General features: G+C 35.1%; 1 protein-coding gene across 9 annotated transcripts in view; it reads left to right on the forward strand.

The window, feature by feature from the left end:
- Nucleotides 1–22,979, forward strand: part of OPA1 (OPA1 mitochondrial dynamin like GTPase) — a 93,263-nt gene that overhangs the window by 10,852 nt on the left and 59,432 nt on the right. For 4 of the 9 annotated variants that reach the window (XM_021070063.2, XM_021070064.2, XM_084987524.1 and 1 more), the window contains 6 exons: nt 1,007–1,074; nt 10,455–10,565; nt 15,959–16,012; nt 17,752–17,856; nt 20,326–20,412; nt 21,341–21,454. In XM_021070063.2, coding sequence (XP_020925722.1) covers nt 1,007–1,074; nt 10,455–10,565; nt 15,959–16,012; nt 17,752–17,856; nt 20,326–20,412; nt 21,341–21,454 — 539 coding nt within the window. Of the gene's footprint in view, nt 1–1,006; nt 2,738–10,454; nt 10,566–13,665; nt 16,013–17,751; nt 17,857–20,325; nt 20,413–21,340; nt 21,455–22,979 lie in introns of all 9 variants that reach the window. The other 5 variants (XM_021070065.2, XM_021070066.2, XM_084987527.1 and 2 more) reach the window with 2 other exon arrangements.

Below are 22,979 nucleotides of genomic sequence, written 5' to 3' on the forward strand. Positions count from 1 at the left end.
TATTAGATTCAAGCTATTAAAAAGAAAGTTTGCTTAACCAAAATATTTTCTTGAAACTGATCTGATTGTTTCTGATCATTGGAACAAAAAGTAATTTTAGTTTTGTCTTATCTGTCCTGTCACAGTTGACATTTTTAATTTAATTTTTTTTATTCATTGTGGTCTGTAATGGCGGTAGTAGGTGGCCAAACTGTAAGTACTCTCATGTAAAATAATCCTTATCAAAGATTAGGGGGTTTTTTGGTGTGTGTAGTTTTCAGTGATTATTTTAATTTTTATTTTTTTCACTTTTTAGGGCCTCATTTGCGGCATGTGGAGATTCCCAGGCCAGTGATCTAATCAGAGCTGTAGCCACTGGCCTACGCCACAGCCACAGCAGTGCAGGAACCAAGCCGTGGTCTGTGACCTACACCATAGCCCATGGCAACGCTGGATCCTTAACTCACTGAGCGAGGCCAGGGAATAAACTGAGTCCTTACGGATACTAGTCAGATTCGTTTTTGCTGAGCCACAATGGGAACTCCTATATTGATATTTTTAAAAAATTAGTTAAAAATGTGCTAAAGGAGTTATCATTGTGGCTCAGCAGTAATGAACCCCACTAGTATCCATGAGGACTTGAGTTTGATCCCTGGCCTCGCCCGTGTGTCAGGGATCCAGTGTTGCTGTGAGCTGCAGTGTACGTCACAGACGTGGCTCAGATGTGGCGTGGCTGTGACTGTAGTGCAGACCAGCAGCTGTAGCACGGATTCAGCCCCTAGCCTGGGAAGTTCCATATGCTGGGGGTGGGGCCCTAAGATGACCAAAAAAAAAACATGTCCTATAATATTTTTGAGTTTTTTTCCTTAGGTTGCCATTATGTTCCTCAAAATGAGAATAGTTTTCCAAAAGGTGATTTTTGCTCTAAAAATCAGTTTACCTTTCAACTGACTAAACATAATTTGGAATTTAGCTTAGGCTGTTGACTTCACTGGAGAATTTAAAGGACTGCATATTTATCTTTAAGGTTCACCTGGAGAAACAGCATTTAGAGCAACAGATCCTGGATCTGAAAGTGACAAGCGTTATAGAAAGGTAAGTATAAAGGAGCATTCTCATATAGTCTTGAAAGATTTTTTTCAAAGTTTTCACCTACTTGGAAGATGTGAAAATAGTAACATCTGAGGAGCAAGTATAAAAGCATCCAATAGAGGTATTGTTATTAATCTTGGTACAAAATGCACGATGTTATGTGACAGTTTTGGAAATATAATTGGAGAAGCCCATTTCCCTCAAATACGTCAGTGAAATACTGGTTTCCTGGGTTGTCTCCCCTAGAAGTTTTGTTGTTAAATATGTGTGGGGGAAAGCTGCTGTAAATAAAATAAGCAAGCTTCTTTTCTTTAGGAATTCTCAGACCTTAATAGACACTGTGAATCTAAGAGAAGTCAAAAAGCGTGCAGAGCTTTCCAGATTTATTTACTAGTAGAATCCCTATTCTGTGAAATATATTCTATGGACTAATGTTTCATGACATATACTTAGGGGAAATATTAAGAGAATAGCATGTTCATTATTAGGGGATAAACAGATTTCTGTTACATTGATAGTCAACAAAATTATGTGGGGATTATTTAGGATATGTTAATTTCAATACATGCATATTAATGCATAAGAACGGTTTAGGAGAACTGCTGATGTAGAATCACATATGTTGTGCATTTATAGTCATGTTATCCTGACATTTTCTTAGTTTTCTCTTTTTTCATCTTTTGGAATTGGGCAGATAACTGATTCTTTGGAGGTTTTTAAAAATATAATACCTAAGTATATATCTGAAAAAATATTCTGTGAACATTTAAAATTAAAATAGTGAAGATTATTAGGGTTTTCATACATTGAAGTAATTTTATGTTTATGTGGAAAGGTTTCCATCTTGTTTCCTGTCCTTCAACTTTGAACTTTTTACGTAATGTTCCAAGTTTTAATTATATTTCAAAAGTTTTTTTTCTTTTGGCTTTTTTCTTTCTGTGGCTACACCTGTAGCTATGGAAGTTCCCAGGGTAGGGGTCGAATTGGAGCTGCAGCTACTGGCCTACACCACAGCCACAGCAGCACTGGATCCTTTGCCACAGCTTACGACAATACTGGGTCCTTAACCCACTGAACAAGGCCAGGGATTGAATCTCCTCAAGACAACATTGGATCCTTAACCCACTGAGCCACCATGGGAACTTCTCTTTTGTCTTTTAACTTGATATTTGGGAGAAAACATTTTTCAAAATGTGTGTTTATGTATGCATGTGTATTTGCCTTTTAATTTGGTCATTTTTAATATTTTTTTACAATAACATTATTCTAACCAAGAGACACCCTTGACTATACATGGCTACTGGAAAGAAAAATGTGAATAGAAATTAGCCTATGATACGCAGCTAATATTGAGCCAAGGCCCTGGCCCTTAATGCAGATAGGTTTAATGTGTGGAGAGGAGCTAATCTAACTGGGAAGAAACAACCTCTGTTATAGGCATGGTAGTGTGGATTTTGCGTGACAAGATTTCTTGTTGCCTAGATCATTTTGGGGAGGCCTGCATCTCCATTATTGTCTGGTATGGCCTAGTATTGCTTTGGTAAAGTAGAAACCTACTGAGGTCCTGACTTGGGTAATTCCCTTAAAATCCTGCTAAGGTGATAAATGAATAGTAATTGGTAAATGATCAGATGCTCTGCAGTATAGATAAAACAAGAGAACAGATGTCTGGGAAATTTTTTGCATTTACAGATTTTTTTTTTTTTGGTCTTTTTGCCATTTCTAGGGCCGCTTCCCGCGGCGTATGGAGGTTCCCAGGCTAGGGGTCTAATCAGAGCTATAGCCGCCGGCCTACGCCACAGCCACAGCAATGTGGGAGCGGAGCCGCATCTATAACCTAAAGCACAGCTCGCGGCAACGCCGGATCCTTAACCCACTGAGCAAGGCCAGGGATCCCACAACCTCATGGTTCCTAGTCGGATTCATTAACCACTGCGCCACGACGGGAATTCCTTACAGATTTTATTTTATACAATAGACATGATAGCAAATCTTTTGCTTTATTTTATAATTTTAAAAAGGTAGATACTCTTGTGGACTTTTTTTTTTTTTAAACTTTTCCGTAATTCATGGCAATTATCTTGCCCATTAAAAAGTCACCAATTATTTCCAAGTATGAGTTATAAATATAAGAATTAATCTATAATTCTGATTAAGCTGTTTTCGTTGAAGCCTAAATCAAACAGCATTAAATGCTAATATAAATATTTGCTGTACAGAAAAAGTATTTTCAGCCTCACCTACTAGTTTTGAATTTTATTAATATGCAGTATTATGTTTTCAAGGCTTGACTGTTACCTGTGATACTTGAAAATAATGAACTGCTCAGACAAGATGCATATAAACTGATTTTAAGAGACTTGTCTGTAAGTTGAAGGTTGAATGAAAGCATGGAAAAGGAGACCTTAGCAGAAGCCTTTTGAAATTACTCTAAAACATCAAGTTTTAAAATGTGGGCAATAATCAGAGATGGTAGGATGGTATCCAGAATTTGGGCAATACCTTTTTGATTGGTTCAGCCTGGTGTGTGAGAGCCCTGGATTTAAAATGATGTTCAGAGCCTTAGCCTAATGATTGTCTGGTTTATGCTAAGTTTCTGGCTAGACTTATACTAGGAATGGAAAAGTAAAAGTGAATCAGATTTTTTTTAAGTTGTAATAAATTAAAAACATTTCTACAACTAGAACTAAAAAAGATTTGATCTTTTCAATAAGAACACATCTAGAAAACTGCTAGTGAGCTGAGGGATAGTTAGGAACCTTTCCAAGTCAACTAAAGTGAAAGTGAGAGGCGGCTGAAGGACATGGATGTCAGATCTACTTGAATCAGAATGAGCAACACAGTAGACAGATTGGTTCTCGTGTGGTTTTCAGTCTGGGGTCCCTAAGACTTTTGGGTGTTTTGGAAATTTATAATTGGGATCTTTGGAAACTCAAGAAGCATATACTCCCACATAATGCTGCGCAGGCTAACTAGACACCAAGTTTCTTTGATTTTGCCTGAATGTATATCTTTTCAGTTTGTGGACAATAGTTATGTTTGATCAGAAGTTCTGATATTTTTTTTGACAAATTAAAAATGGAGGGAGTTCACCATTGTGGTACAGTGGCAACCAATCCAATTAGTGTCCATGAGGATGTGGATTCTGTCCCTGGTTTCGCTCAATGGTTTGGGGATCCGGTGTTACTGTGAGCTGTGGTGTAGATCACAGACACAGCTTGGATTCTGCCGTGCTGCAGCCGCATTGCTGTAGGCCAGCACCTGTAGCTCTGATTCAACCCCTAGCCTGGGAACTTCCATGTGCCACAGGTGCGGCCCTAAAAATCCAAAAAAAAAAAAAAGGGAAAAATGCCGAAACCACTCCATAATAAATGCTTTTATTTAATTAGAGATTTTAAAACTTGTACCCACTATAGAAGAATATTAGAAAGAACCCTGAGTGTGAGCTAAATAGCATTCTTGGGACCTGGAGCTCCTTAGAACTGCTTAAAGACAAATTAGGAATTGGAGTGACAAGCCTTTTTTAGGGAATTAATGACCTCACCTGGTTTGTACATAAGCAGATTTCTGTATATTGGTCATAATATATACAGGTGGCAGGACCACTTAGTGTATTTCCTTTTGGTAGATTCAGTAAGATCATTATGTTCAGGTGAAAATTATTTTGCTAAATGGGACATTTTATTATCGGCTTTTGTTCTCTCATGTTTCTGATAGGTCAGAAACATCTCACAGAAGTTAGATGTATAGTCATTTTGAAGGTTACAAGCAAGCACATTTATAACTTATAGAAAAATATTTGAAGGATTTTTAAAAGTCCAAATAATAAAAAGTAGTGTTACAGTTTTAAATATAACTATTAAGCAGTAATGCTCTCCCTTTCCTCATGTTACTCTGATTCTTATTTATGTGGTTTTACTTATTTTGTACCTCCCAGCTGAAATCTCCCTCTTCCTTTTCTCTGCCTAATTCCGTTCATCCTCAAAGCCCAGTTCAATTGTCATCTTCAGGAAGCCTTCCATAACCATTTTGGTGCCAATAATTATACTCTCAATATTTAAAACATTTGACAGATGAAGTACTATTTACTTTGTCTTTTCATTCTTACTATTTAATGGGCTATTTCTGTCATATAATCTCTGTTGTCAGAGCACCTAGGATAACAAACTCTTAACAGAATTCACTGTTTAACTCAATAAAAGAAAACTTAAATTAAGTAAATTTGATTGATGCTGACAAGAGTGGACCCAAAGATTTTACGAAATGGTATGTTGGTTCTGATTACCTGTGAATTTTCTGGCTTTCAATATTTGGCTACTGTTGAGAACAGGAATGTGAAGATGACACATGTACTCAGAATTCTGAATTGTAACAAAGCAGTGTTGCTTAGTAGGATTTAGATTTCTGGGATTCCTCATGCAACAAGTAATGTAAACTGTGGCAAAATGAAATTCTCATGGCCAACACGATCAATAGCCACAGATGCAGGAGACTTAAGTTTCCTGAGCTCCTAACAACTAGCAACTATACTTGGTTAGACACTTAATTTTATTCCTTAATAATAAGCATGTTGCATTTTTATGTCATTTAAAAAACATTAAACAGGAGTTCCCATTGTGACTCAGCAGATTAAAAACCAGACTAGTATCCATGAGGATGCTATCCATGAGGATGCAGGTTCGATTCCTGGGCTCACTCAGTGGCTAAAGGATCCAGCGTTGCCGTGAGCTGTGGTGTAGGTCACAGGTGTGGCTTGGATGCTGTGTTGCTGTGGCTGTGGTGTAGGCCAGCAGCTGCAGCTCTGATCTGACCCCTAGTCTGGGAACTTCCATATGTTGCAGGTGCAGCCCTAAAAAAAAAAAATACACACACACACACACACACACACGCGCACACACACACATATACATATATAGTGTATGTAACATTGTTTTTACATGATAATTTAGAACATAGGGTATTTGGTAAAAATTGCAATATTGATAAAAACTATTGGTAGTAGACTGATTTGGTCATCTTTTAAAATTGTTTGTAGAAATTGTCCAGTTAGTAAAACAGGATGTGGAATTTCTGAAATGGAGCAAGTTAAATAATTCAAGTGGAAAGATGTTATTTCCTTCTAATGTCTAATCATAAATATTGTTGGCTGTAAATATCTCTAGCAAAATTACGTGTTACTGGGAGGGAGAAAAATAGGAGGATAGTTCTCTTTAGCTAATTGAAATAGTGGAATTATTTAAACTTTGAAAAGTAGATTAGTGCCCAGGAATATTTTTTAAATGGAAAGGGAAAGAAGTCTTCACTTACCTGAAGTTCTTTCCCAGACCCAAATTACTGTTAAAACTAGTAAAGCAGGAGTTGGCAAGCTTTTCCTTAGAGGTCCAGATAGTAAATATTTTAGGTTTGCAGGCCCTAAGGTCTCTGTGGACTACTCAGCCAGAACATTGTAGTTTGCCAGTGCCTTCTCTAAAGAGTAATTTACATATGCCCTTCAAAGCATTGTGGTTTCACCATTTTCCTCTTTTAAGTGTACATTGAACCTGGTGTGTCAAAGGCCCTTTGAAAATAGTGAGACCATAGAGCTAACAGGGTGGTATCAGGTACAGACTTTGCAGGCGCACTGTGACCTTTTGGACCCTGCCCTTCCTGCTTTCTGAGCTGTGTGACGTAAGATAAGTTCCTTATCTTCTCTGACTTTCTGGTTTCCTTTTTAGTAAAATGGGGAACCGTCTGTTAAAAGGTTGTTGTGGGAATTAGGTAAAGCCCTTTAGCACAAGATCTGGCACATAATAAAACTAAATAAATGTTAATATATATGAAGATGACAACGATCATTACCGTCTTACACTTTGAATTATTGCATGAATTAACAGTATGTTAACATCATTTAATTAATTTCCTCCCCTTAATTTCTATGCAGTCTCTTCGGGAGCTTATTTACAGAATAAACATTTTTTTAAGAAGCTCAATTTGGATTTTATGCTATCAACTTTGCATTGTTAGGTAAAAGATTGTCACTCACTTCAAGCAACAAACATGTGCCAAGCCTTATCTTAGGTGCTGGCTGTAACACATCTAATGTCTCAGGCCTTATTCTATGTGCTAGGTATAAAAACAAACAAGCTATGGGCCCTGCTCTGCTATTAGTTTTTAGCATATTGTTGAAAATAACAGTATTTTAAGTGTATTGATATGAACGAGTCATAGTTTCAAGATTTTAAAAAATCTTTTCTATCAAACTCATCAACTTAGAGGTATTTGCAGCACTTTCAGTTGCCTTTTTTTTTGGTCTTTTTTTTTTAGGGCCACACTCACAGCATGTGGAGGTTCCCAGGTTAGGGGTCGAATCGGAGCTTTAGCTGCTGGCCTACGCCACAGCCACAGCAAGATGGGATCCCAGCTGCCTCTGCGACCTACACCACTGCAACACCCACTGAGTGAGGCCAGGGATCAAACCTGTATCCTCGTGGATGCTAGTCAGATTTGTTTCTTCTGAGTCACGACAGGAACTCTGTCAGTTGCTATTTTGGTTTCTGGAGTTATCACTGATGTTTTTAATCTGATACTATATTTTTTAAAAAACTGAGAACATTGTGAAATACGGGACCATGAGAGCAGCAGTGTCAAATTGACAGTAACCAGGAGCAGTTTAGAGAGTATACATACCATCCCTGTTGTTTATAATAACTATTTTTGTTATAGATCATAATTATTACATTTTGAATGCAATACATATCATTTCAAAAGAATTATGTGCTATTTCTTGAGAGAAAAATGTCTGAACTTGGGAAAATATTTATCAAGTAAAATTATTTTGTTCATTTAAGGAGTGTTATCTTGCATTCTTTAGGCACATACATTTCTTCCCCCTCCTTACAACGCATGACCTTAGCTTTAGAAGCTAGCCCATCAGTGTTTAGATTGAGATTTGACGCCTAAAATTGGATAAAGGTAACCTTTTTTAGTTGTGTATTAGGGTGTAAATAGCTTTTTCTGTGTCTAATTCTTGTTTTCTTCCTACTTTTTTCAGGAGGTAACAGTTAATTTCAACTATCTTCACATAACTGCTTCAGTAACAGACATGGAAGGAAAGTGAGGTGTCACTAGAAAGAGGCTGCTTTTCTTATAATATAATAGATATTAGAGTATTGACCATATGATTTGTATATACATATAAGCAGTTGGTTAGGGAGGGGTGTTTATGCTCTAAATAAAAAACAATCCTTTGCCTGATAGACCAGCACAGTTAAGAAATGTGAAATATTTTCTTACTGCTTTGGCATTTTATAAATACTACTGATACTATGATAATTAAAGTATAGGTACACTCATGTGTAAGCCAACATGGGAAACCTTCTTTAAAAGGCAGTTGTTTTGAGAAATCTAAACACTTGAATGATTAGAAGAAGTGATCATGATAAATTACCAAATGAATAAAAATAAGATGGGTTACTTTTCTTTTTGCTTGGTGAAAGGCAATGATACAAAAAAAGGAGGCGCAAAGGACATAAAAATTATGGAAATGATGAGAGTAGTGATGAGGGGCATTGCATTTCTTTGATAGATTTATCAATGACCGTAAAAGCATTTGTTTAAAAAATACATTTTAAACAATAACTGCACTTTTTATAAGTATATTTTTTACTATTGAATTTGGAAACAGGTGTTGAAATTTCAGTTATGTTACTTGCCACTTTGATGTTCTCTTACTTGTCATGCAGAAATATCAACTAGTTTCATCCTTTGATTTATAGTAAGTCAACCAGTTTCATTATTGTTGGTATAGCTTAATGTATTAAAACTAGGAATCAAACAAAAATCTCTCAAATCGTGTGCTGATAGTTTCCCTTAATTTAAAATGCTTTGCTATGATACAGTTTTTCTGTTTGTATTTCTTTTCTGGAAAACTTTTTTATTTATATTAGTCCTTGGATTATGTAAACTAAGTTATTAACCTCTGGGGGAGTCTACCAATTAAAATTTGAATATGATGTTATCCAGTGGTTCATTTTAAGAAACTTTATAATTGTATTATACAAAATAAAATATTTTTGGCAATTATTTTATAAATCTGTGAAGCTGTTTGAAACTCCTAATTTAGATTATTTTAAAGTATTAGTTTTCCTCTTTGTTTTTGTAATTTGGTAAAAATTGAACCCATTGTTCTCCCAGAAAACTTTTGTTGTGCAAATTAAAGAGCGACTTCATTCATTGGAATTTTACCCTTTTCATGTTTCTAATTGAAAAAATAGTAGGCTTCTGACATTGTTATTTCCTAGTTGTTTTCCTCTCCTGTATTTCTTAAGATCATCTAATAGACCAACAGTTTAAAACACTGCAGAAAATGACATGTACTTTGGTTGTATGCCACATGTGAACACATTACACCAAATATACATTTCATGATTATTAGAATTTTAAACATAGAAATGGTAATTTTGTGCATAGGTCCAAACTGGGTTTTGTTTCATTTTTATTTATTCATAATTGTGCTATCTCCATATCTTAATTATGTTCTTTTATAGTGATTGTGCTTTAATAATTGATATAGCCTTGGTTGTATTCTCAGAGGCTATTTTTATTTAATGTCAGAACAACTCATAAAAAGTGAAAATTCAGTCAGACTACTTATTTGAGGTTGTGTAAAGTTAAGACAGTACCTCAAACATTATTTAATTGGTGAAAAAAAAACCCTTAAGTTTTAGTCAAATAAGGTTATGTGCATAGGCATGTAAAATTATGAATTAATGTAAAACCTCGATTAACTTGATTCTCAAAACTAAGTTTTGAAGGACTATAGTCTTTAATGGATGATGTCACATGTCAAGGAAAAATAATAATTAAATCAGATATTATGTATTCTCCATTTAGTCTAATGAAACTAAGAATTAAAAGATTCAGGCCTGTAACATCAACACTGTTCAAAACAGTTTTGTTTCTTCCCCCATATGTATTAGTTCATATTGGCAATTCAAAAATAAGGGGTGAAGTATTTGTTTTCTCAATTTTTCCTGTTACTAGGAAATTCAGTTAACTACAGTGCCATCTTCCCTGAGCATTCCAGTTAGTCTGGGTTTTACTGTATGTTGCTATTATATATCTGGCTTGTTTTATTCAGTAAGCAGTCACTTATTGCATTTTCCTTTTCACTTTTTAAACTGCTGTTGCATATTTCTGAGGCATAGAATTTTACTGAGGGGAAAAATGGAAATGTGGTACAGAGCCCAGTTACATAGTGGCTCTAAAAGTACATAACTGAATTTCCATTTTGTGATAAGCTATCCATTTCTCCTTAACTTAATCTGTTCCTTTCTTGTGCCCTTTGGTTTAACATTGTTCTCCTCCCCAATTTTCCTCTTCTCCTCGTTATAAACTCATGGCAGGGTCTGCTTGGTGAGCTCATTCTCTTACAACAGCAAATTCAAGAGCATGAAGAGGAAGCACGCAGAGCTGCTGGCCAATATAGCACGAGCTATACCCAACAGAAGCGCAAGGTGATGGATGGTTTAAGGGGGCTACTGATGTATTCGCACTAATCAGCCATTTCTACCAAGATCATGTCGCCTTAATCCATTCATGGACTCCAGTTATGAGAAATTATTTTTGATAAAGTGAAAATAGGAAAGATACATACTTTAGATATGCAACTTTCCTAGAGTAGGTAAACAAAACCAAAATATTAAACATTGGAATTATTAGATTGGAAAATCAGATTATCTGTAAGGGTTCATGGATTTGTACTTAGAGAAGAATTATGAATTGTGGTTTACTTGGTCGAGTTACTGAGGCACCCTAAGTTTGTAGCCAGCTTGTCTGTTTATTTGTTCACAAAGTTTTCATTGCTGAAATGAAAAGGATTACTATGGATGACCATGTTAAATTACTTAAAGAATGAAATGTATTTGTTTTAGCTAAAATGAATCAGCAGAGAATATTCTTATTTTTTTACAGAAGAAAGCTATTTTGACAACTTTTGGGCAGTTATTCTTAGGTACTTTGATAAACTTGTTGCATAAAGATTTTCCACATTTATTAGTAAAGTCAACACAGATAAATTTTCACCTTGGACCACTGAGGGATTGAACATTGGAAATCTGTTGTAATTCTAGTCACTGAAGAACAGATTCTAGTAGAAGTCATTGTAACTCTATACAGATATTTGGTTGTAAGTGCAATCAGGAAATCTTTAAAAATGTGCTTTTGGCTGTTAGATGATCCCATAGTGTAGGTCCCAAGGTTAATGTTCTAAAGAGACTAGAATCAAATGAAATATAAGTAATGATTTTAAAATTGTACGCTAAGATCTTGAAATTGGCTACTTGTGTTATTAGATCAGAAAAATTTTAGAGTGAGGAACAAATCTTAGAAAAAATAATTCAGTCATAGAAGTAGCTTCCTGTAGGTTCGATTTTGAATTAACCAATACTATAGATAATTAGTGTGCTGTAATTCTGCTGGCTAACCCTATTGTATATGGTGGTGGTTAATACTTGGGAGTACTCATCATAGTTTGACCTTTTTTTTTTTTTTTTTTTTTTTTTGAATATTGTTTCCGGGCTTTTCTCAATTCCATGGCTGTGGAATTTGATTCATGTATGTTGTTTAGCTTTCAGTGAATGAATAACATAGGTAGAAACAGAAAACAAGTTATTTTTCAACTTGTGTTAAACTAAGGAGGGACTGATTTTAAATGGTGATTTAGCCTTCTCTGTTCCTCATGCTGTTGAGAGTACCATTTAAATATTCTAACCAATTGGATGCTTGGGCCTAGCCATCCTTTCCTTAGCTTCCTTCCAGAAAGAAGGGGAAAGAACTACTACGTTTTGGTAGTTAGGAATATGAATACAGCTCTGGTTACATGTCATTCTTGTTTTTTTCATAATGGTAAAATAATTTGCAGTGAGTCCCATAGAGCTGCTGTTTTAAGATTCTAAGGTATGATTTAAGACATGCTATTGAATCTGATTTAAATGATAACCATTAGTGAATATTGTTTATTTTTGACATTGCCAAGGGTTACTATTCACTCAGGGGCTACTTTACTAGCCTTTTTCCAGGCTTAGTTATATCCTTCTTGTTTCTGATATTCATCAGATTATCTATGTTACCCTTTTATTCCTCGTTTTCTGCATTTGTAAAAGAGCTACTGACAGGACTATACCTCTATCTGTTTTATTTATTAAGGCATACTTATTAGAGTACCAAACATGGCTTGTTACTGTCCACATTATTTTTTTTCTGTTTTTCTACTGACTGAATTTTTTTTTATATAGTGGTTTTTATTTTTTTCCATTATAGGTGGTTTACAGTGATCTGTCAATTTTCTACTATACAGCATGGTGACCCAGTTACACGTACATGTATACACTATTTTTTCTCACATTTTCGTGCTCCATCATAAGTGACTAGAAATAGTTTCCTGTGCTACACATCAGGATCTCATTGCTAATCCATTCCAAAGGCAATAGTCTGCATCCATTAACCCTAAGCTCCCAATCCATCCCACTCTCCCACCCCTTGGCAATCATGAGTCTGTTCTCCAAGTCCATGATTTTCTTTTCTGTGGAAAGGTTCATTTGTCCCGTATATTAGATTCCACATACCTGCCCACTATAGAGTTGCCTTGTGTGAAAGTAGATGAGACTTTAAAAACAACTTATTATGCTCCTCTATAGTGATAGCATTCTTTTTACTGTCCTTTAAGATAGTTTGCTTACAATATCATCCTCTCTATTCCCCCTATAGGTAATACACAGATGACTTTACACCCCTTCATTTGTTGTAGTGATCAAAATCCTAATTCGATGAGGTTTTTATCATTCCAAGCATTTGAGGTTTACTTGAGGTACAAAACCACAGCTACTTTCTGTTGCTTTTTAGTCGTTCTTTCCCATTACTTCTTGAAAATTATAAGTAGGCCTTCATTTTGTATATCTTAGTAGCCCCTAATAGATTTTTCCTGTATCACTTGAGCAAAGGCACTCATGCAGAAACAGTAGATTAAAACTGCTGTTGGTAGATTTACCTCAAGTGAATCTGTACACATAAAGAATTTTTATGAGTTTATGCATTTCTGTATTTCAGAATCACCACAGCTGCTTAGGAAGAAATACTTAAAAATTTAAAATGAGCCTTGGTTTTGTGAGGAGCTAGTAAAGGTTTTTCTCTTTCAGCTTTTAGCTTGTTTTCTGCGGAGGGTTCCGCACTTTCTCCATCAGTTTTACAGCCCTGGAATTGTAGAAAAGCTCTGGTTTCAAGACTATTGATACCCATTTCTGTCAGGGTGAGTTTTAAATTAATCTCATAATGAAAACTAAATGTACTAAACAACAGGACAAGAACTTACTGTAAGTAGCTGAACTTTACCAGTAAAGTGCATCAAAATAAAGTATGCCGGAGTTCCCGTCGTGGCTCAGTGGTTAACGAATCCGACTAGGAGCCATGAGGTTGCAGGTTCGATCCCTGGCCTTGCTCAGTGGGTTAAGGATCCGGCGTTGCCGTGAGCTGTGGTGTAGGTTGCAGAAGCCTCTCAGATCCCAGGTTGCTGTGACTCTGGTGTAGGCTGGCAGCTAACAGATCCCATTAGACCTCTAGCCTGGGAACCTCCATATGCCGCGGAAGCGACCCTAGGAAAGGCAAAAAGACAAAAAAAAAGAAAAGAAAAATAACATGTACTATTCTCTTAGGAAAATACCTAAAAGTATCTTCTGATCAATCTTTAATAGTTATTTTGTAAACCTAAAGGTTTTAATCTTGTTTCCAAGAGAATAGTAGGTCTAAGTCTTGACAACACCACCAGCTTTCTTTTAATATAACATTAATCTTTTTTAATTTAACAGTAATCTTTTAACATTAAGCAGATAGGAAATGTGTCACTAAAACTATGCATGAGTCATTCTTAATGATTGTGCCAGAAGGGCATATGATAAATTTAAATACTCCTAAAAATCCAGATTTATAAAAATCTTAACAGTCATGGTTACTAAATACTAATATCAGCCTAAAGATTATATTTGTAATGTTCTAATAACCCTATATCATTTAGACTTTTTATAAACTTTTTATTTTACAAAATTACCAAGTTAACCTTTTATAGTCCTTGACTTACAGTAAACATTCTTTTTTGTGTAATTGTATTAGTTCCTTAATTATTGCCCCAGATGTAGAGAAATGTTGAATTTTCTACTGTAACTTAGGATATTTTGCATGAAATCATTCGGTATTCACATCCAAAACTAAAATAGTTTATACTAATATTGTTTATACATTTCATACTAATTTAGCTGCAATTGGATGAATATTTAATGGAACAGTCAATTAGAGAACCTTTTAAAATGAATTGGGAATATAATCTGCATAACAGAATTTTTGTCACCACATTATTGCAATATGATGGCATGCCATATGATCAAAATGTGGAATTATTTCTTCATTGGCCTTCTAGATTTTGTTCTTTGGGTTGTGGGCTCCTCCTCAACTTGCTTGTTTCCTCACATTTTAGATGATTAATAATTTCTTGTCCATTTTACACAAACAGTCAAATGAAAAAACCTTCTATCCCCAAGTCTCTGCTTGCTATATAGGAATAAGAAAACAGTAATACAAAGTTTGTTTTATATTATCTTTTTTCTAATTACCAAATCAAATTTGGAATTTTTAGGCATAGGCTTTTAAGGAAAAAATGATATGAACCTGTCATTCCTAGCAAGCATTGTCATTTTTATTTAAAAGAATTTTGGGGGAGATTTTGAGAAAGTATCTGTAAGTAGAAATTAAAATGTTAAAATAAATGGATAAGAGTTATTAATGTCTACCTCAATAAGCAAATCATTTAAAAATTTTTCTTATATATTTGCTACCATGATGTCTTGATTGCTTAAATATAGCCAATGAATGAAGATGAATAAAGATTTGTATGAATATTAACTTGATTTTTGTCTCATGGATAAAATCATGTTTACAAATTTTGAGTAACAGAAATTAGATAATTATTTTGAAAGACTGAGGCAACTTCAAAATCTCACCAAGCAGTCAAACAAAGCACAGTTACATGGATTTGTCATAAATGACATCATTTTAATTTTAATTGATTATTTTGTTTTTATGTTTAGAATTGTGACTTCTTTAAAGACTATTATATATAAAGTTCTTTGTTGTTTTGAATATTTTATCTTAGAACTATTAGCATTAATAACAGTTTGATGTGGTTTCTCCAATACCTGTGGATTTTATCCCCCCAATGTTTTATGTTGAAATCAGTTTTAGTTGCTTTACCCAACTTCATTGCTACTGATGCATTTGTTTTATTATGGGTTAGCAGATCTTGTGTTGGAACTGAATTTTAAAAAGAGCATCTGGCTCCACCTAAAGCTCTGAAAATGCAAGTTGTTCTTTACATTTTTTAAACAGTTCCCTACTATAAAACAGAAATGGATAATGTTTGCTTAAAAGATACACTATAACCAATGACTTTTTCAGTAGTTATAAATGATAACATGTGTCTGACTTCCTGTGAAACATTTCTATGAGGATATCCATGCCTTATTTCTCCAAGCATCCAAGTTCCTATGCTGGAGTACAAAACAACCTATCAAGAATATAGTAACCATATGTGTTGATTTCTTATTTTTCTAACAAGCCAGCCATGAGAAATGAGTAGAATAGCCATAGGAAGATGATTGCTTTTTAAGATTTCCATTTGATGTAAAATTTTGATGAGCTGTTTTTATTGATAATATTTTTTACTTTTCTTAAATAAGCATTTGATTTAAATTTACTTTGATTAAATGTTCATGTAAAGTCAACTTTTAAAAATACTTTTTTAAAAATTTAATTTACTGTATATTCTATATAATGCTACTCAAATAAAATTATTTTAAATATTTAGGTGTCAGACAAAGAGAAAATTGACCAACTTCAAGAAGAACTTCTGCATACTCAGGTAATTCTGATGATTAAAAAGAACTGGAGAGTTTTTCTTCCTCTCTAATGTAAGTTTGGTGATATGGAAGTTTATCTTTAACAAAGCAAAATTTGGAGTGGTCTAAATGATAGAACCTTATTATCGATAGATGCAAAAAATAACAGAAGCTAATTGAGAAATAAAGAATAATGAAGGAACTTAATTCATTAATGTGTAAAAACCTGTTTTTGAGTAAATCTTATGCTTTTCATTTTCAAGACAACCTACGGAAAAAAACTGGGGAAAGTGGCTTGTCCTTATATAAACCTATGCTGGCATTTTTACTTTGAAAGACTAATTACTGTTAAAGAAATTGGACTTGAGTCCACCAGAATTCTTCTCTAAAACCTGAAGCCAATCAGGTTATAACCTTTCCAAAGGTATTTCTAACACTACTTTGAAAAGCTCTTCTCTTATACTTGATGATAACAGTTGTCATTTTTTTTTCAGTTGTCATTATTTTAAAGACTTGTTCTGTGTGATGTAGATAAAATGATTTGCAGTAATTAAGAAGTTCAAGTTAAAAAGACTTATTATCTTGGGTCTCTCCTTTTAGGGGAAAAAACACAAGGAGAATCTAGATGAAATTAGGAACTAGTATTTTGGAGTCACAGGTTTTCTTAACATCTATGTGTTGATTCTTATACATGACTATGTTTTAGAATCACCTGTGCTCTGGGCAGCACTGTATATTTTTTTAAGGCTTCTTAGCCAGGTGATCACAATCTGCAGCCAGAGATTAATAGTCATTGTCCTCGGAGGTGGTCTCTGTGGTCATCAGTGGTATCCTTTGGGAACTTGTTGGAAATGAACATTATTGGCCCTTCCAGTGGACTGAATTGGAAACTCTGGATGTAGAGCTGAGGAGTCTATGTTTTAAAAGCCTTCAAGTGATTATGATGAATTCTTAAGTTTGAGAATTCTTGGGCTAGAGCTTTGCAGGGCGGCCCAATAACACTTCTCTGCAGAAAGGCTGCAGATTGGCACCTGTACCGAAGAATATTTCCATCCCCAGAAAATGTAGACCCCATAATTGATTCCATATTTACAAAGAAGTGAGCCAGTAGAAATCCTGCCACCTTCATACATACCTATTGATATTGACCCTTTAGTTTGTGCAGTTGTATTTGTCAGCTGCTGGGCATTGACACAAATGCTTTATGCAGAATTCATTGTGTCATAATGGCATTATCTATATCAGCAGTGTCCATTAGAAAAATAATACAAGCCATGTGTAATTTAAAATTTATATATAAAAAAGGTAAAAAAGGAATTTTGATGTTAATAATAGCCGCATCTGCGATTTACACCACAGCTCATGGCAATGCCGGCTCCTTGACCCACTGAGCAAAGTCAGGGATCGAACTCACATCCTCATGGATCCTAGTTGGGTTTGTTAACTGCTGAGCTATGATGGGAACTCCAAGAACTTGTTTCTTTAACTCATTGTTTTTGGTATTTTTAAATGATTTCTTCAAGGTAGACAACAAAGAATTTTCCAAATAAAATGCCAGTTATAATAGAAAACTCGAATGTGGTTCATTGTTTGAGATCATATTCATAATCTACTTGTTCAACATTTTCATAGAAGCTTTTTAAATGAAATAATTCATCATAAGTAGTTAGGAGGTATGACTTCAGGATTTTGGAAGATTTTAATTTAGACTTAATTACTGTTAATTTTTTCTTACAAAGTTATGTGGATGATTTTGTTTCAGTTAAAGTACCAGAGAATCTTGGAACGGTTAGAAAAGGAGAACAAAGAATTGAGAAAATTAGTATTGCAAAAAGACGACAAAGGCATCCATCATAGAAAGCTTAAGGTATTTTAAGTTTGTTTTAATTTGTTAATTCTCAGAACTTGTCCACTTCACATTGTGTGCTCATCAATACCAGTTTTTAAAGAACTGCAAAGTGTTCTATCCTTTTCTTTCTAAACTGATCTCCTTGGAGGGTGGAGCGATCTCCTTCCTATGTTAAGACATTTCACAAATTATATAGTCTCCAAACATTTGCTCTATACCATGCCCATAAATTCTTCATACTTTTAAGAGTCATTTCTTGTGAATCAGTTCATTTTTTCTGAAATACTTAAGTTGCTCTTCAGGCTTACTTAATGTCTATGGCTACAAAACCAGCAATATAAGTTGATAAGACATTTGCATGTGACTTACCTTCATTGTCCTACTTGTATTTCCACTGAATGAAGAGGCTATTTTATTTCTTCAGTTTTATAGATGTTAACATTTTCTTCTGAAAGGCTCCTTTGGCGTTTTTAAAGAATTCTTGAAAAAACATGCTGGCATTGTTATCGGCACATTGGTAATTACCATTACCAATAAATCAAATCTTATTCCATACTGTCAACCTGTATGTGCTCAAATACATTGAAGTAATTCTTTTACCTTAAAATATCATAAGTAAACTGAATTTGTATGTAGCAAAATTGCAGTAAATCAGCACATGCATTTCATTGCCAAGGTTCAAAAATATATAGTTCTCGGAGGGGTTGTGGAGAAAAGGGAACCCTCCTGCACTGTTGGTGGGAATGTAAGCTGGTACAGCCACTATGGAGAACAGTTTGGAGATACCTTAGAAATCTATACATAGAACTTCCATATGACCCTGCAATCCCACTCTTGGGCATCTATCCAGACAAAACTCTACTTAAAAGAGACACATGCACCCGCATGTTCATTGCAGCACTATTTACAATAGCCAGTACATGGAAACAACCCAAATGTCCATCAACAGATGATTGGATTAGGAAGATGTGTTGTATATACACAATGGAATACTACTCAGCCATAAAAAAGAATGACATAATGCCATTTGCAGCAACATGGATGGAACTAGAGAATCTCATACTGAGTGAAATGAGCCAGAAAGACAAAGACAAATACCATATGATATCACTTATAACTGGAATCTAATATCCAGCACAAATGAACATCTCCTCAGAAAAGAAAATCATGGACTTGGAGAAGAGACTTGTGGCTGCCTGATGGGAGGGGGAGGGAGTGGGAGGGATCGGGAGCTTGGGGTTATCAGATACAACTTAGAATAGATTTACAAGGAGATCCTGCTGAGTAGCATTGAGAACTATGTCTAGATACTCATATTGCAACAGAACAAAGGGTAGGGGAATAAAATGTATATCCATGTAAGAATAACTTGCGCCCCATGCTGTACAGCGGGAAAAAAAAATATATATATATATGTATATATGTATATATATAGTTCTAGTTTTAACCACCATGTATGAGTAGTTCTGACTCTGAATTATGACTGCATAGAACAAATAAATAGCATGACTTTATTTACAAGTCAACACATGGCATTTGAAAAAAGTCATATCCAAGTCTTAATATATGTTGAGAATTTGAGAAATTGTATTTTCTCTCATAAAATGAAATGGTGATGAAAATTTGAAATTTTTTTTTTTAGATGGAGGGGATAATAGTTGCTTTCCTACTAACTGTTTTTTCTAAATGTTGAGAGATGAAAACAACTATAGGCCCTCATTTTGTTCTTACTTTGGCATTAATTTAACTATTAATTATTAAATTCTTTTTTTAGTTTTTTTTTTTTTATTTTATTTTTTGCTTTCTTATGGCTGCACCTGCACACCTGCAGCATATGGAAGTTCCCAGGCTTGGGGTCCAATCAGAGCTACAGCTGCAGGTCTACACCACAACCATAGCCGTAGCAATGTGGGATCTGAGCTGCATCTGTGACTTACATCACAGCTCACAGCAATGCCAGATCCTTAACTCACTGAGGAAGGCCAGGGATTGAACCCGCAACCCCATGGTTCCTAATTAGATTCGTTTCTGCTATACCACAATGGGAACTCCAATTATTAAATTATTGATAGTAGCCTTTTTCCCGAGCCTGTTTGTATGTTCATTTATTCCTCAAATACTTGAAGCTTGTTATTTTCCAGGCTCCATATTTGATACTAGTTTTACTGAGAAAACAATACAGGATGCCTGCCCCTGGTACTCTCACATTTTAGGTTGCTCAGTTGTCACTATACACTTAAATCTTTCTTACTGATTTAACAATAATCTTGGTGGATCTCAGGGATCCTTCAACTCTCTGTACCAGGCCAGGTATAAAAAATTTTATTCTGTACTATTTAACACTTACTAAGAACTTTTATTTTCACAACTAGAAAAAGCAATACAGTGATTATGGAAAACATTTTGAATTTATCCGCTTTTTTCTCTTGTCATATCCATTTTTTTTTAAAAAAAAGTTGACTATTATTAATTTTTTGAATTTTATAGAAATCTTTGATTGACATGTATTCTGAAGTTCTTGATGTTCTGTCTGATTATGATGCCAGTTACAATACACAAGATCATCTGCCAAGGGTAAGTGAAAAAATAACACAGTGAACTTGTCCACTAGCAAAAAAAAAAAAAATCTAGTTTTTAAAAAAAGTTGTATATACACCTACATTCATAGACAAGGCATAAAATTTTCTCTAACACTCATGTGTTGTAGGTGATGTCCTAAGCATAGAATGTTGTTTGACTCTATTTTGTGTCATGAAGGAAAGCTATCAGATATTTGGGATTACGTATTCATAATATCCATGATATTAAAATACCTGAGTGGTGGATCAAAGTAGGTATATGAGTGAAATTTACCCTCAAAATTTAAAGTGTCTATATAAAATAAATAATAAGAACATATTGTATAGCACAGGGAACCTATACTCAATATCTTGTAGTGACCTATAATGGAAAGAGTCTGAAAAATTGTATAACTGAATCACTTTGCTGTATGCTTGAAATCTGAGCAGTGCCTCCATAGCAACCCAAGCCACTGCAGTCAGGTTCTTAACCCACTGTACCACAATGGGAACTCCTCAACAGACTTTTTTTTCATGGATGGTGTTTTAGATTTAACTGCGGAAATTTTTTTTTTTTTTTTTTTTTTTGTCTCTTTTTTTTGCCTTTTCCAGGGCCGCTCCCGTGGCATATGAAGGTTCCCAGCTAGGGGTTGAATCAGAGCTGTAGCCACTGGCCTATGCCAGAGCCACAGCAACGCAGGATCTGAGCTGCATCTTCAACCCACACCACAGCTCACGGCAACACCGGATCCTTAACCCACTGAGCAAGGCCAGGGATCGAATCTGCAACCTCATGGTTCCTAGTCATATTCGTTTCCGCTGCACCACAACAGGAACTCCTAACTGTGGATAATTTTTAAAAATTCTCAGCAGCATTTCTAGTCTATTTAAATTTAAGTTGGTATCAGAAAATATAAATATGTGTTTATTTATTTTGTGGTAAGGTTGTTGTGGTTGGAGATCAGAGTGCTGGAAAAACTAGTGTGTTGGAAATGATTGCTCAAGCACGAATATTCCCTCGAGGATCTGGGGAGATGATGACACGTTCTCCAGTTAAGGTAAGAAGATAGGCCTCTGGGTTCATAGACTTACTTTGGGGATCATTTGTAATGTATTAAAATGTCAAATCACTATGTTGTACACATAAAAGTAATATAATACTTTTTGTCAACTATACTTCAATTTTTTGTTGTTGTTGTTTTTTTTTTTTGTTTTTGGGGGCCACACCTGTGGCATATGGAGATTCCCAGGCTAGGGGTCTAATCAGAGCTACAGCTGCCAGCCTACGCCAGAGCCACAGTAACGCATGATCCAAGCTGCGTCTGCGACCTACACCACAGCTCACAGCAACACCAGATTCATAACCCACTAAGCAAGGCCAGGGATGGAACCTGCAACCTCATGGTTCCTAGTTAGATTTGTTTCCACTGCACTACGATGGAACTCCTATACTTCAATTTTAAAAAAGAAAGAAATTGGCCAAATGAAGTTCCTAAGGAAAGTATTTTAATGAAGTTTGTCCATTGTGTTGAAATGAAGAATTTTGATAAAAGAAGTAGTTGATACACAGCACTTGGACTTAATGCTGGTTTAGAAATCCATAGGAGGTTTTTTTGCTGTTGGATTGTATAAGTTGCTTATATATTCTAGAGATTAAGCCCTTGTCAGTTGCATCATTTGAAACTATCTTCTCCCATTCTGTAAGTTGTCTTTTTGTTTTCTTTTTGGTTTCCTTTGCTGTGCAAAAGCTTTTCAGTTTGATGAGGTCCCATGGGTTTATTTTTGCTCTAATTTCTATTGCTTTGGGAGACTGCCCTGAGAAAATATTCATGATGTTGATGTCAGAGAGTGTTTTGCCTATGTTTTCTTCTAGGAGTTTGATGGTGTCCTGTCGTATATTTAAGTCTTTCAGCCATTTGGAGTTTATTTTTGTGCATGGTGTGAGGGTGTGTTCTAGTTTCATTGCTTTGCATGCAGCTGTCCAGGTTTCCCAGCAATGCTTGCTGAATAGACTTTCCTTTTCCCATTTGATGTTCTTGCCTCCCTTGTCAAAGATTAATTGACCATAGGTGTCAGGGTTAATTTCCGGATTCTCTATTCTGTTCCATTGGTCTGTCTGTCTGTTTTGATACCAGTACCACACTGTTTTGATGACTGTGGCTTTGTAGTATTTCTTGAAGTCTGGGAGAGTTATGCCTCCTGCTTGGTTTTTGTTTCTCAGGATTGCTTTGGCGATTCTGGGTCTTTTGTTGTTCCATATAAATGTTTGGATTGTTTGTTCTAGTTCTGTGAAAAATGTCATGGGTAATTTGATAGGGATTGCATTGAATCTGTAGATTGCTTTGGGTAGGATGGCCATTTTCACAATATTGATTTTTCCAATCCAGGAACATGGAATATCTTTCCATTTCTTTACATCTTCTTTGATTTCTTTGATTAAAGTTTTATAGTTCTCGGCATATAGGTCCTTTACCTAAAAAAACCAATCAATCAATGGAAAAATGGGCAAAAGACCTGAATAGACATTTCTCCAAAGAAGATATACAGATGGCCAACAAACACATGAAAAAATGCTCAACATCG

The sequence above is a fragment of the Sus scrofa genome, chromosome 13 (genome assembly GCF_054392235.1).
Source record: "Sus scrofa isolate SSC_HxYL_T2T_F1_AM1 chromosome 13, Sscrofa_HxYL_maternal_Yorkshire_Landrace_v2.0, whole genome shotgun sequence".
In the NCBI taxonomy this organism is placed as follows: Eukaryota; Metazoa; Chordata; class Mammalia; order Artiodactyla; family Suidae; genus Sus; species Sus scrofa.